Source organism: Chanodichthys erythropterus, chromosome 11, assembly GCF_024489055.1.
Source record: "Chanodichthys erythropterus isolate Z2021 chromosome 11, ASM2448905v1, whole genome shotgun sequence".
Classification (NCBI taxonomy): Eukaryota; Metazoa; Chordata; class Actinopteri; order Cypriniformes; family Xenocyprididae; genus Chanodichthys; species Chanodichthys erythropterus.
This window is the reverse complement of record NC_090231.1, coordinates 59135661-59151053: the sequence shown is the minus strand read 5'-3', so window position 1 is coordinate 59151053 and position 15393 is coordinate 59135661. Positions and strand designations below refer to the sequence as shown.

Below are 15393 nucleotides of genomic sequence, written 5' to 3'. Positions count from 1 at the left end.
AGAGTTTCGAAACATTGAATCGATTGAACTTTGCAAAATGATTCAAAGTTTCAAAGCAACACTTTATATTTAGTGCTATTAGATGATTTGTTAATTGCATTTAATAGATGACACCTTCAATGAAACACTGCAGCTGGTTTGTTAAAGGTGTTTTTATGCATGATTTGACTGAGTTTACACTGCATTTACACTGTTCTGACCAGCAGAGGTCACCAGCGTGTGGCGTTTCCAACGCTTCGGAACACTGAATCATTCTGTGAATCATTAGGGTTCAATTGATTCAAAGCTCTGAAACACTTTGTTTCTCCCAACACTAGCTGAAACATAAAAAAATACAGTATTTTAATTAATGCAGTTTTAATGAATATGTAATGATGACTGAACTGACCTGGTTTGGTTTGTACAGCGAATCCTGCATCCCGTCGGAGGGATGATGAGGCCCAGATGCATCCGCAGACGACAGTTCGTGGGTCCAGTGTGAGGCCAGACATGAGTCCCAGACTGCATTACTGAGAATTTGATCTAAAAGAGGAAGAGAATGGTTCCTGTTTTTACATTATTAGGCAACAGTGTTTTTGAGAAATGAATGAATATGGTAAAAAGGAGACATGGTGAGTACAACTAGTGAGTAATTGATTTACCTGGCCTCTTTTGCAGCTAGTGGCTTCTGTGTAACGTTCCAGAAATGCACAGGTTTTAGGGACACTGCGACACGCAGAAGGATTCTTTCGACCTGAGAAAGAGTAAACATTTTAGCACATATGATGATGTGTGTCATCCCTTTAAGTATCATTTTAATTTGTAAATTGCAGCAACACCACCCATGACTAAAGCTGGGAATCTTTAGGAACCTTATGATCTGATAAACTTGAGTTAAACTTTTTCAACTAACCTAATATAGCCACAAAACATAAAAAAACAGGAAATAATAAAGAGGAACAAAGAAACATATTACAAGCAAAAAACAAAGAGTGCTTTCTCTCCTTTTCGTTGTCATGTCTGTCAGCAGCATCACAAAAGCTTATTATTTAAATGCATTTTTAAGCCTTTCGGTTTAAAAACAAGTGCAATAAGACAAAAACAAGATCTTGAACGGTCAAATACACACACTTGTGTGTCAAAATGCCCATCTTTTGCGAGTATCCACGGAAACCATGGTTGTTTATGTCTTAAGTGAACATAAACCATTGAGAAAGAAAGTGCATGTGTATCAGTATATTAGATCAGTGCATTCGGTCTTAAAGTGACAGTAGCCTAATAATCCTGCTGCTTTATGTGTCGTTAATGTTAATAAAACAACAAAAGACAAAGAGAAAATCACTCACTGCTCTGAATCTCAACTCATATTGTGTCATACCCCCCCCCCATGTATGTGTAAATATTACCCTGCTGCCACAGTGTAAACTGGCCCCAGTCTCCTTTCTCTCTCAGATTTTCATCTTCTGGCAAGAACTGCCCACTGTTGCTGTCTAACACTGACAGCGCTTCATCTCGAATGGTCAGCCAGTTACGTTCCAACGCCTGCAAACACACACATGAGCAGAGACACAAACACACCACGAGCACTTCCTTCACTGTTAGAGCGCTGAACAATTAGGAGCAGGTTTACTGTAATTACAGTATGTGCTCCAATCACACACACAATTAAGCTTCAATAGAAAGACTAGAGGAGGCCTGTTGTACGAAGACTCAAGAAGGTGAGTTCTGTTTATTCCTGCCTTTAAATGTGTTTAAATCCACAATCATTTTCATAACAATCTCTTAATCTTCAGCAGAGAAGTCAACAGTGCTCAGTTTCAGTAACTGTGTGGATTTTTCTTTCATTTAAGCAATTGTAACAGATTTTACCTTGACTAAATCAGTATATCCCGTCTCTTCCACCGTCCACCAGGGTTGAGCACGGAGCCCGGGGACATTATACAGAGATCTCTGCCATACGGAGGCAAAGTGACCCCGCCGGTGCCCCGCCTCGTACCAGTCATACGCCTAAACACATGCAAAATACATCAGATTCACTGACGTTCTCTTTCAACTAACGCCTAATCATCTTTACTTTCATCTTACACTCTTGTCTCCTGTTCTCTGTAAAGCATCTCCGAGATGGAAGTAAAACCTCCCGTCATCAGTTCCTGGCTCTCCGGACTCTAAACCCTCCTAAAACACACACACACACACACACACACACACACACACACACACACACACACACACACACACACACACACACACACACACACACACACACACACACACACACACACACACACACACACACACACACACACACACACACACACACACACACACACACACACACACACACACACAAACCATGCAGAAAATTTTTGTTTATATATATCGTCGCTGTCCTTGTATCTCCATATTTTGTCATTTTTATTTTATTTTTCATAAATCATTACTATTGGTCATATTTTATGTCTGTCTAAAAGTTTTGCAAATATTTAAACAATGAAAAGTATTCAAAAGAGCTTGTGACTAAACCTTCTAACTCTATTGGCTCCTCAGACTGTCAGTCAAAGCTCATAACTCCGCCCACCTCCATCGTGAATGAAGCGTCGTGCGCGGTTTGGAACTTCTTTTCTTGTTTGCAATGCGATGATAAATAACGAACTGCTTGTTTGAGTAAGTACAGCGTTTTCCTTAAGAAACACTATCTGAGGAGTGGAGAAGAGTGTCTTAGTTGAGCATTCGTGGTCGAGTCATAGCCAGCACTGTCTTAAATATCTTTAAAGGGGACCTTTTATGAAAATTCACTTTTATTTTTATTTTTGTGTGTAAACAACCAGCCTCTAATGCTAAAAATCAACCCACCCCTTTTTTTATAATCATAATCAGTCTCTCCAAATGAGTGGTTTCAGATTTCCTGCTACTCTTACTTAAGCCCCACCCACAACTAGTGATGGAATCTGGCCAATTAGCATAGCTCCTCCCCTGAGTGAGCTGTACAGTCCGCCATGTTTATCTCCTCGCCAGAGCGTTCAAGTAAAATGTATTCTTATTAAAGCTACTAAAGTTATTCAGACGAGCAGTGAGTGATTTTCTGTTTTCTTTTGTTGTTTGGTTCATATTAACAGCAGAGACAGCAGTAGGTACTGTATATTACGTCCGGGCACGGGTTATTCAGGCTCCGCCCTCTTCTGTAAAGCAGGGCAGGGAGCAGCAGCTCATTTGCATTTAAAGACACATGCACGAAAACAGCATATTTTTCTTTGTGCTCAAAAATGGCATTTACAACATGGTATAATAAATGTACATTTGCTGAAAAGTATCGTTTCTGGAGATACAAGGTTGGAGACAGCGACAATATGTTCGCATATTGGAAGTACATACATTTCTGTGCATGAAATCAGAATTACCCTCAGGTACGGTATGCTCTCTGCGATCTTGTTTTCAGATTTAAGTATGAACCCGTAATGCACTTTAGCAAATCCATCATGTGGCGCTCCAGCTAAAACCTGAGGAGGAATTTCAAAAATGGGGAAATTAGTAATGCAATAATCACATGGCTAAACCTAATAACATTACAGTGATGTCTGACCTCCTCATATATTCGTTTGGCACTCTTGTTGTCACCCAGGAGCAGATGTGCCACTCCCAAGTCATTCTTTAAGCTGATGTCTTCTGGGAAAATCTGAACTAGCTTCTCCAAAGTAGCTAAAGATCCCCTTGTTCGACCTGTACAGGAACACAATGACCACAACTCCATTATTCAATGTAGGGACAGAAATCTCTCCGGTTTTATTTAAAAAAAGAAGAGTAACCAAAGTCTTAAGGGTTTGGAAACGACGTGAGGGTCAGTAATTAATGACAATAACAACTGTCAACGGGAAGTGTTTACCTAAGAACTGCTGTCTGTCTGCACGTCTCTTTAATGTGGCTTTGATGAGGTCAGGTGGTGTGTCTGGGAGCTCAGATGCCTCTCTGTACGTGTTCACTGCCTTCAGCAGCATCTCATTACTGCGCATCTTCTCTGCCAAATCATCTTCTGCCTGGACACAGATCACAAACACTACTTTAACTGAGCATAAGCTGGAACAGCCATGTTTCCATCCACCTATTTTAATGTGCATTTTGGGATATTGCATAAAAACGCTGGAGTTAATCAACAAGATGCGCATAAATAAAGAAAATAAATATGCATAAAAATTAAGAGAACATGACAGCGTTTACTGTGTTTCGTCTGCCGAGATGCAACTCATTTATGATGGAGGGAAAACGAAAAAACATTTTATTATTGATATTTTGCACCAATTTCCCAAGAAGTGATGACGCTGCTTTATTTGCAAATGTTTTATGCAATATTCCAATTTTGCATGTTAAATTCTCAACTTTGGATGGAAACATATCTTATGTTAACTTTCATGCTAATGTTTTACCTGGGCTTTGCCGTATCGGCACCTCGGGCTATGTGGGAATTTCTGGACAAGAGCTTCAAAAGCGCGGAGAGATTCCTCAACTTTGCCCTGAAAAAAAAAGAAAGACTTCTATTTTTGAAAAACACTAAATTTTACAAAAAACATTTTTATTCTGACAGTATAGTATACGACGTTACCTTCTTGCGTAATTTCTCTGCAGCGTTGATCTCAGATTTGATTGTTTGGTCAAATTTATTAAGAAGTTTTGGTTTCTTCTTTTTGGCTGTAAATAATCACCACAGTACAAGGTTTAATTGACAACAAATGAATAAAGATGAAGTGTGTAATGTTTGTTTAGTGCTTTTCACAATTTGACATCTTAAGCAAATGCAAAAAATATGTTGATAAAAACTGTTCAAATATCTGTTCAGCAGTCAGTAGCGGGCGAGTTACGGGTTTGGGAAACATGTTTGAAAACAGTCATTGTTTTTACAGTCCTGTTTCACCCTTAACTAAGGATACACCAACATTTTGGCTACCAATAATTTTCAGCAGCAACAGCAGTTTTTGGTTTTGGGCCAAAATGGTTCTGAAGGGCTGAAATCGTTGACAGAAAGAGTGACGTTTAATTGGCGCATTTTTACTGTTCAGAGTCTACTGCATGAACAATGTAGATAAGTTAAACAGTTAAACATGTCAGCTGTGTGGACTCTCGAGTTGATTCAATATTAATTTCTTGACTTTAATCGATACTGATTTGGATTCTTAAATCTCCAGATCAAACGTTTAGTCTGCGCTTTCTTTTGATGCATGAACAAAACTTCACTAAACATTAGTAGCATGTCTGCCATCTAGCAAGTTTTGTGCTTTGATACTTTTAATATGAAACAAAGTCTCAAGTTTAAAATTTTGTACATTTTATCACGAAATTCAAAGAATAAATGCCATTTTGGCGCTCTTTAATACGGCGTGACACTGTAGCACATCAGTCCAAGCAGCAGCACGGATCAAGCGTTCATTAACTGATCATCTCTTCCTCTTTCTTTACTACTAGTTACAGCACCAAAGAAACATGAATGAACATCAGAAGGAATGCTGAAATATATAGAACGACTTACTGAAATTAATCATGCCATGAATTTAATCAGAAAAGCCATTCAATGACCATAAACTCGATAGTTAGCTAGAAAAAGGTGTCTGTTTGAATAAATCTAGCTTGCAAACAAATAATTACAGACTTTGTTGAAATGTTTTTATTTCACTAACAAATTGGAGTAGAAACAAATTTTTGGCCAAATGCATCCTGAATTTCGGCCCAGAATTTTCATTTAGGTTATATTCCTTTAACAGCATTAAAAGCAAGCTCAACATACCTTCTTTTTCTAGGTTGGACTCTACCGCTGGTTCTTTTGTCTCAGGAATAGATTCAGGTGTGGAGACGGAGTCAAGCACAGGTTGAGATGCAGGTGGTGAATTCTGCTTTGTGAACTCTAATGAGGGTTCAGCATTGGGTGGAGAGTGTGGTGTGGAGTCTTTGCAGGACACATTTTGTGATTTAGCATGTAAAAATAAAGTATACATTTCATAATTAAATACATAAAAAGTAATTTAGTAAAATATTCCTCTTACCTTTGTTTTCACCAGGCAGAAATTCTGCATTTAATTCTGAAATGAAGCAAATGACAACATTCATACTTCAGTACATTAAAACTGAGCACCTAAAGAATTCAAGGAGATTTGAGGACTAGTGCAGTTTATTGTTCTTCTGATAAATCTGAAGAGGGGACTATGAGATTCTTACGTGGGCATTTAGAGAGGTTCTAAACACTTGCATAACTGGAAAGTTCTTCCAGTAACGCATTATATTTCTTGGTAGGGAAGTAGGGAATTAAGCATGTTTGCATTTTATAGAAACATTCGATGTAATTGCAAACATTGGGAGAGCATGCATCATTAAATTTTGGAAAAAGTTGAATTTTGATACAGCAAAACATTGCAAAGATATAAGGGAATGAATTGGTCTGGCACAGTCCATGAATTGACCTTTATCTCCCGAACACAACATTCAAACTTAATGAAAGTTGACACATGAACTAAAGAACATTCAGGGGACTCGCATCAAGTTGCACGAGATTTGGTCAACAAGGGGGCGCTACAACAACAACAACAACAAAAAATGCTTTTGATGCATTTGGGGAATTGTGTCATTCTTCAAATATCACTCAGATAAACAAACAAGCATGGCAGCCAGAAATCAAATTTCAGCAGCTTATAACATCAAATCTGAATGGGCAACCGTTATGAAATTTGGCAGATACGTAGAAGGTGTCTAGATTAAGCTGCATTTTAAATTTGGTGAGAATCAGCCATAGAGTGACGATGTAATAAGAAAATTTATGTTTTTGTTAACTCTGGAACGGTAATGGCTAAAATCAAAATTAGTGTCTCTTCTGATTCCTTCAACGCCCCTAAATCAGTTTTTTGCCATAAACATATTTGGCCATGATAATTGCTTCTTGCTTCTAAATGTATTCTTAGTCTTAATAAGGGATCAAGCACTGGAACCCTATTGTGTTTGTACCGATTTTCTTATTTTTTCATCCATAAAAGTGAATTGGTATCAGAGAGTAAATCGTAGAGACTCCAAACTTGGCCGGATGGTCCCAAACGTGCTCATGTGCACTATAATAAAGACAATTTACTGCTAGTTGGTCAAACTATTTTTTAAGACACGTGGAGCCTTAACATATTGGCCAAGTTTATGCAACTGGCCCCAATTTCTCTACGGTCTATAACTTATAACACCGTTTTGAATTTTCTGAAAACCTTTTTCGAACTCCTCCTAAGTCATTGGTCTGATCTTCATCAAATTTTATTTTTAGAGACAGTAGTGAATGAAGGACATCTTTGAAGGACATCCTAAAATATCCTCTAATATGACTGCAGAGGCCCATCAAATTTCAGCGGCTAACGTCAAATGTGAATGGCCTACCATTACAAAAACTGATTTTTTTGTACATTGTGTGAAAACGACTGCATGTACCAAATTTTGTGAAAATCAGTTGCAATGTGGCGCTATAAGCAGCTTTGGTTTTTGCTAATATCTTCACAACTGTGTGCGATATAATCACAATTCTTGTTCTCGTAATCCCTAACAAGGGTATATCTCTTCTGTATGTTTATCTACACAATTTATCCACCATTCTAATTTCAGAAAAACCTACTTCTTCAAACTCGTTTCTCAGATTTTCACCAAAATTTGTATCCGTTGAGCTGACGTGCAATTTGACATCTAATTGACTGGATGTGACCAATTATGACTAATATACCTATATTTTTTGACCACAGAGTTAAAACCACTCAAATCTTCATATATATGGAGAGCAAGTCATTCTGAGGAAACATGCTTGGTTAATTTCTTAAGTTAACAGTAAATCATGTGCTATTTTTAATTGTTTGCTTGTGTCCTGACTGAATGGCACCTGAAGCAGAATAATTGAAGAATTGTTTCACCGTTTTCCTTACCTTTTTCTTCTAAAGGGTTCTCGCTTGATGCCACCATAACAGGCTTCTCAGTCAGACCTGTATGAATGTTGAGTAAAATCAGACACAATCCAAAAAAACCCTTACATTGTGTCATAACCAGATCTGATGCAATAAGATTCCAGCGACAAGCTGTTTTTCTGTCCAGACCAGATGCGACACTACTATGAGATGTGACCCAATCAGAATAGCTTGTGGGCGGAGTCTCAAAAAAACAATGAAATAATCTTTGTCATAGAATACATTTGTTTGTTCACAGTTTGAGCATTTTCAAGATCTGAGATGAATTATTCATTGTCTCTTTCAGTACGGCTATAAAGTTCACGTAAAATGGTATTTAAATGCTTTTAACATTAAATAAAGCACATAATCAGTACCCGAGATTATCATTATCACTGATAATTATCATACTTTGTATGTTGTTGTTGTTCCAGCAGCTAAAATAGAAAAATAGAATCGTTGCGCATCGCTATCACAGCTGGTTATGACACAATTAGTGTTAAGTGCCTAATCGAACAATGAAAATTAGACATTAGGTTTAATCCCTTCTCAAAATGGATGGTCACATTTGGGATACATTATCTTATGCATCGTGCTCTAGCTTACTGAAAGAAATCTGGGTATTCCATTTTTTACATAAAATGTGCATTTTGTACTATTTATCTTGTGTGGAAGAGAATAAAAAAAGAAATGGAAGCAGAAAGTCACAGCTTTATCCACACACACACACACACACACACACACACACACACACACACACACACACACACACACACACAAAGGAGTAAATCAGACCATGTATCAACCAGATGTAGTATATTTTAAACAAGAAAAAATTCACATTTATTGGAGGCAGTTACCTTGACACTTTCTCAGAATATTTAACCACACAGTTTGGTTTCATTGAACTCTTGAATACATTAAAATGAGAAGTTCTTTCTCCTATCCCAGTTAAATATGCACAAGAACTCATTTACATGATGATTTCTCTGAAACGCTGCTCTGTAACACATTCAAAGCATTGCTGTTTGTCGAAGCAGTCGGAGTCAAAACCTTCTAGGTTGTCCAAGCAATGGCAAATGTGAAAATTATTCAGCAGGCGTTTTTGAAAAAAATATTACCTAGAAATATTACCTTTTGCCCATTTGGTGCCCCAAGAGGTGAAGAAATTACACACTTCAAAATCATGCCATTATATGATTAACACAGTTAAATGTTTTACACAACACTAAACGGTTTTCCACCAAAGAACTACTGCTGATAGGATTAATATCTCTCTATACTGGACAAAAACCCAAATGTAAACATATAAATACAATAAAACAATTTAGCAGACAATTTATGATGTGCAGATTTTGTTGGAAACAAAGTTGAAGGAAAGCAGGTTAAAAATACACTTGCCGCTTATTGAATAAAAGCAAATGTTAAAAACTTGATCCTCAGTGTAGCTGCACAGGTTCACTTCCTGGACCGGGAGAGCATTTTTCTCTCTTCATTATCTCTTTCACTGGCTCAGAAAAAGCAGAACTGGTGCTTGATCAACACTCATAATGTGTTATATTTTGCATTATAAGCTTTGTTCACACTGCACCATTTTAAAACCGCTCACACATCTGCTCATTCACTAATCGCTACACAATTCACTACATGAGAAAAGAGTGAGCATGAACAAATTAATGCATCATGTCACAAATGAAGAAAAAGCTATTTGAAATACGATCTTTTAGATTCAAGTGCAGTTTCAAAACTCCTTTTATCACTGGATTTTAAGGAGCCCCTAAAGGGACATGGTGAAAAAATATGAAATGGTAGGAATTATACGTCAATGCTTTAGAGTTCTCTTGCAAAATGGTTGCGTTCTCCAGCTGTCCCTTCAGGGGCTCCGTAGGATTCAAGTCACTGAACAGATTTGAGTTGGTTATGCCCAAATACAACTTTTTTTGGGTTATATTACTGTGTGAACAGTCATAGAGGCTCCCTTTACACCTGACATTAACATTCATTTGTATCTGGATATTGTTCAGCTTGATTGCATATATCAAGTCAGTGTGATCAGATAAAAATCTAACTGTAAAACGGGACGGAACTTACATAATACAGGAGAGTTTGCTTTAACTGAAGCATTTCCATTATTTACTTAATTATAAAAAAATATTGTTGGATAAATTAAAATGCTTTCTCATTTTACAAGATAAAAAAATATATAAAGAATCTGGTTTTGCGTTTCCTTTCTTTACAAGCAATCCTACAATAAATATTAATAAGAATTAGACAACCCAGACTCTTTGGAAAAACGTCATTTTGCAACACTTCCAATGTGAAATGTCCAGTGAGTGGGTTCGGGTTTCTCTGAAACAGATGAACGATGCAGCGACATTTCATTATGCTGGTTGTTGTACGTATTGCGCCAGTCCAGAATTGTCTAGCGAGTGGTGTTAAAAGCGTAAAGCTCTATCGTAAATAATAAAATAGCACTGCACCCACCCTAAACCTAACCAATAAAAAAAATGATAAAAATAAAAATGCATTTGCTGCCATTTTAGCTTGTGTCTACAAGTCTTTAAACTCTTTCATCAAATGTCTTGACTCGTGTTTCATGGGACTCGTACCCAAGCGCTCCACGCTGCAAGTGTAATGCTGTACCGGTTTACTGTAAGTTTACTATATATTAATAAAAAGTGTATGATTGCAAGTGTACAAGGACTTAACATATTACTGAGTGCATTGTTGGTTACAGAGTTTAATTCCTTTTTAGTCATGTTTTTTACTACTTCTTTATTTACTAAAACACCATGGGACTACGGAGTAAAGTTGCTCTCTAAAGTTGACATTGTTTCATTTTCAAACTATTTCTAATTTAGTTAACACTGTGCAAATAAATATAAATTCCACTCCAGTAAGTTTACCATCTTTAAATAGTGTGTGGCTCTGGCCATCAAAAAATGTACATCGGTCAACCACAAGTTATAAAAAATAAAATCAATAAACTGCCCCTGTAATCAAAATTTGTGTGAAAAAGAATACAAATGTTGGTGTTTTACTGCCACTACTGTTTATTTCAGATGAAACTGCAGTTAATTGTATGTAAAGCCTACATTTTTTGGAGATTTGCAAAAATGTAGGATAAAGCCATATTTTTAAGAAGATCTCAGATGACCAACACCTATGAAGAGACGGCGAGGACTTCAGAAGACGCAATCATCCGGATCAACATGCACATTGCCAAATTTCTATATATCCTAATTCATTTTTCCAGGAGCTCATTGCTTCTACCTTCAGTTAAACTGCTAACAGTGATTGCAAATTAATTGCCTAAATAATTAAATTATTACATTATTTGTTAACTGCATTCTTTAAATTGTGATGTTGACATGCATTCTCTGTAAAGCTGCTTTGAAACGATATGTATCGTGAAAAGCGATATATTGAATGTTTTTCCAATAAGCCCATGCTGGAACTGAAAGAGAGGAAAAAGGAAAGAAAAAGTGCACTCTTTGTGGAAAGAAACGAAAGAAACGAGACTGTAGTCAAGTGCAGTTATTAATAGGACATTAAATCAGGAAACTGTACTGTCTGTTGACTTTTTCACATCGTGAGAGCAGACAAAAACAAGAAGCCACAATGACTCATTCTGACAAAGTGATGATTTGATTATTTGTAACAAACTCAATATTATGTTGATTAAAAGACCATCCCAGACAACCACCAAATGTGCTTTGAAAGATCCAATCACGATTGTGATTCGAACCCTAAAAATGCATTAATGTCACGTGTAAAGGAGCCCTAATTGGTGTACAATCAAAAAAAAAAAAAGAAAGAAAAAAAAAGTAGTCAAACTGCATTGAAGCATAGAGCATAATATTTATAAATAATGACATTTCATTTCACAAATAGATCACAAAATAATAAAGGTGATAACGATAAAACTGAAAACATAAATATTCACTAATTAAATATATTAAATACACACATTTATATAACTGCCTGGATGCCAGCTGATTCAGAGAATTCATGTTTAATTACATGAAACATCCAAGCAAACCGATTGACTAAAATGAGTCGGACTCCCGACGCAGCGAGCTGACCTCCTTCACTCAGCTGTAAAGCTACAGGCGTAAAACCATGTGACAAATAACAGCAACGGAGCATTTTGTAACACTACATACACCACTTGTTCGAAAAAGTAGCTTGTTATTAGGGCTGCAGGATTTATCACAATTTTATCGCACGCGATTTGGCAAAAGCTGTGATTATTTTATGCGCAGCTTGTCAGAGCTGTACGGCTCTGTGATCAGTAGTAAATGTTTCTTTATCTGAAAGCCTGAGGGCGCTCTTGTGCAGAAACTGCAAATATACCCTGCTGCCGAAGTAGAACACGCGTCATTCCAGGAAATCCCATACTATCGCTGTAGCTGAATAAACAGAAGATTGAAACGTTTTGATTGATTAAACATGCCTGAAACGTTTTGATAATGAACACACGACTGCCTTATTCTGTGTAAGAAGCCACATCATCTCACAGGAGGACGCTCAACTGTTGTTATGAAGTGAGTTTGGAGTAAAAACTTGTTATTAAATGTTGTCTTTTGTTGGACAAGATGTTAATTTATGCTTCTAGTGTCTTGAAAGATGTTTTGACACGTGTTTTTTCAAACACATTATAAGCGATTCAAACTCTCAGTGCTTATATTGATAAGCTGCGCATAAAAAAATAATCGCTGCTTTGCAATTTCACAATCGCACTAAGCCAAATCGTTTAAGTGCGATTTCAATGTTCTTTTTTTCGAATCGTCCGATTAATCGTGCAGCCCTACTTGTTAGTGTTTTGAGCAGCTGAAAACTGTCACACTACTGAGGGAAGTCAGGAGCATCACTACGGTTATTTACTCGCCAACACTGTTCCTAGTAAATACTTTGGGAGTTTTTAGTTTTATTTAATTAAATATCTGTTATGGCAGTTCACTATTTCTTAATTTTTTTGTTTGAAGACTTCAGTAAACCACGGGTAGATATCTTCTTCTCTTTGGCGTTCTGTTCATCAGCTGACTCTCTTTCATTCTCTGATTGATCAACTTTTTGTCCATGTGGTTTTTTATTTAATTTTGCCACCTTTTCTTGTTTGTGATTGTTCACATTTTCTCTTTTCACCTTCTTTTTCTCCTTTACATCTTTCTCTGCTTTCTCTTTTGGTGCCCTTTCTTTTTCTTGGGATAGTCTTTCTTTCTCCACTTTCTCCTTTCTTCCCTTTTCTTTCTCCGGTCTTTCCTTTTCTGCCTTTTCTTTGGTCAGTCTTTCTTTTTCTGGCTTTTCTTTTTCTGCCTTTTCTTTTTCTGGCTTTTCTTTCTCTGACTTTTCCTTTTCTGCCTTTTCTTTGGCCATTCTTTCTTTTTCTGCCTTTTCTTTTTCTGCTTTTTCTTTGGCTAGTCTTTCTTTTTCTGCCTTTTCTTTCTCAAGTCTTTCCTTTTCTGCCTTTTCTTTTGCTAGTCTTTCTTTTTCTGCCTTTTCTTTGGCTAGTCTTTCCTTTTCTTTTTCTGCCTTTTCTTTCTCAAGTCTTTCTTTTTCTGCCTTTTCTTTTGCTAGTTTTTCTTTTTCTGCCTTTTCTTTGGCTAGTCTTTCCTTTTCTGCCTTTTCTTTCTCAAGTCTTTCCTTTTCTGCCTTTTCTTTAGCTAGTCTTTCTTTTTCTGCCTTTTCTTTGGCTAGTCTTTCCTTTTCTTTTTCTGCCTTTTCTTTGGCTAGTCTTTCTTTTTCTGCCTTTTCTTTGGCTAATCTTTCCTTTTCTGCTTTTTCTTTTTCTGCCTTTTCTTTTGCTAGTTTTTCTTTTTCTGCCTTTTCTTTGGCTAGTCTTTCCTTTTCTGCCTTTTCTTTCTCAAGTCTTTCCTTTTCTGCCTTTTCTTTGGCTAGTCTTTCTTTTTCTGCCTTTTCTTTGGCTAGTCTTTCCTTTTCTTTTTCTGCCTTTTCTTTGGCTAGTCTTTCTTTTTCTGCCTTTTCTTTGGCTAATCTTTCATTTTCTGCTTTTTCTTTTTCTGCCTTTTCTTTGGCCAGTCTTTCTTTTTCTGCCTTTTCTTTGGCCAGTCTTTCTTTTTCTGCCTTTTCTTTCTCAAGTCTTTCCTTTTCTGCCTTTTCTTTGGCCAGTCTTTCCTTTTCTGCCTTTTCTTTGGCCAGTCTTTCTTTTTCCGCTTTTTCTTTCTCAAGTCTTTCTTTTTCTGCCTTTTCTTTGGCCAATCTTTCTTTTTCTGCCTTTTCTTTGGCCAGTCTTTCTTTTTCTGCCTTTTCTTTCTCAAGTCTTTCCTTTTCTGCCTTTTCTTTGGCCAGTCTTTCTTTTTCTGCCTTTTCTTTGGCCAATCTTTCTTTTTCCGCTTTTTCTTTCTCAAGTCTTTCCTTTTCTGCCTTTTCTTTGGCCAGTCTTTCTTTTTCCGCTTTTTCTTTCTCAAGTCTTTCTTTTTCCACCTTCTCTTTGGCCAATCTTTCTTTTTCCGCTTTTTCTTTCTCAAGTCTTTCCTTTTCTGCTTTTTCTTTGGCCAGTCTTTCTTTTTCCACCTTCTCTTTCTCAAGTCTTTCTTTTTCTGCCTTTTCTTTCTCAAGTCTTTCTTTTTCCGCTTTTTCTTTCTCAAGTCTTTCCTTTTCCACTCTCTCTTTCTCCATTCTTATTTTTTCTGCTTTCTCCTTGGCTAGTTTCTCCTGTTGTTCTCTTTGTATATGTTCCTTTTGTAATTTAGCTTCTGCCTCTTCTTTGATGTTTTTAGCAGCAAGAGCAGCTTGTCTCTCCTCTCCCTCTTGAGCCAGAACACTACGGACTTCCGCAAGGGCTAATTTGGCAATCTTTTTGGCCTCAATCTTCTCATGAATCATTCGTAGCTGCTCCTTCAGAGAGGCTTTCAGCTTTCGCCCAATATCTCTGGTAGGGCGTTCTGAGAAGGAGTGGGAAAAAAGTTCACATCTCAGCAGGCTCATCATTCGTCTCACATGCAAAGTCTTAAGTTTCTGAATAACAGTCTACCTTTCATGATTCATGAAAGAGGAAAAGCTTATTCAGTTCCTTAAAGATGCAGTAAGCGAACTCTAAGAAAAACTGTTGAAGTTCGAAATTGACATACAAAGAAGCAAACCCCTAACCATCTCGAACCACGCAGAAAGCGACAAATGACAATGTGTTTTCCCAAGGAAACACCCTCTCCAGTGCGTAAAAAGTGTGGATGGTGCTGCGCCAGCGGAAAAGCACTCTTGAAGGCACTGTAAACCCACCAGGCAGTTAACCGAATCCTCATCATGGGATCTGCACCAAGAGGCAAAAACTCCATTTAAGGCCATACAAACTTCTAGTAGAAGGAGCCCTAGCACTCCCAATAATCTCTTAAACTTCAGTTGAGAGACCCTGAGTCAGCAAAGAGCACCATTCAGCAGCCAAATCCAACAGCTCCAAATCCGTGGATTTGGATGCCAAATCTCACCCCTCAGCTGTGACCGTGATCAGAAT

General features: G+C 37.2%; 1 protein-coding gene across 5 annotated transcripts in view; it reads right to left on the bottom strand.

Moving 5' to 3' along the window:
• unm_hu7910 (un-named hu7910) overlaps positions 1–15393 on the bottom strand; it is a 36181-nt gene that overhangs the window by 4783 nt on the left and 16005 nt on the right. For 2 of the 5 annotated variants that reach the window (XM_067400272.1, XM_067400274.1), the window contains 13 exons: positions 7902–7958; positions 6006–6041; positions 5750–5908; positions 4574–4659; positions 4398–4484; positions 3860–4010; positions 3560–3696; positions 3378–3476; positions 2065–2154; positions 1849–1986; positions 1386–1521; positions 642–733; positions 389–522 (listed from right to left, as the gene is read on the bottom strand). In XM_067400272.1, coding sequence (XP_067256373.1) covers positions 389–522; positions 642–733; positions 1386–1521; positions 1849–1986; positions 2065–2154; positions 3378–3476; positions 3560–3696; positions 3860–4010; positions 4398–4484; positions 4574–4659; positions 5750–5908; positions 6006–6041; positions 7902–7958 — 1402 coding nt within the window. Of the gene's footprint in view, positions 1–388; positions 523–641; positions 734–1385; positions 1522–1848; positions 1987–2064; positions 2155–3377; positions 3477–3559; positions 3697–3859; positions 4011–4397; positions 4485–4573; positions 4660–5749; positions 5909–6005; positions 6042–7901; positions 7959–8533; positions 14828–15393 lie in introns of those variants that run through there. The other 3 variants (XM_067400269.1, XM_067400270.1, XM_067400271.1) reach the window with 2 other exon arrangements.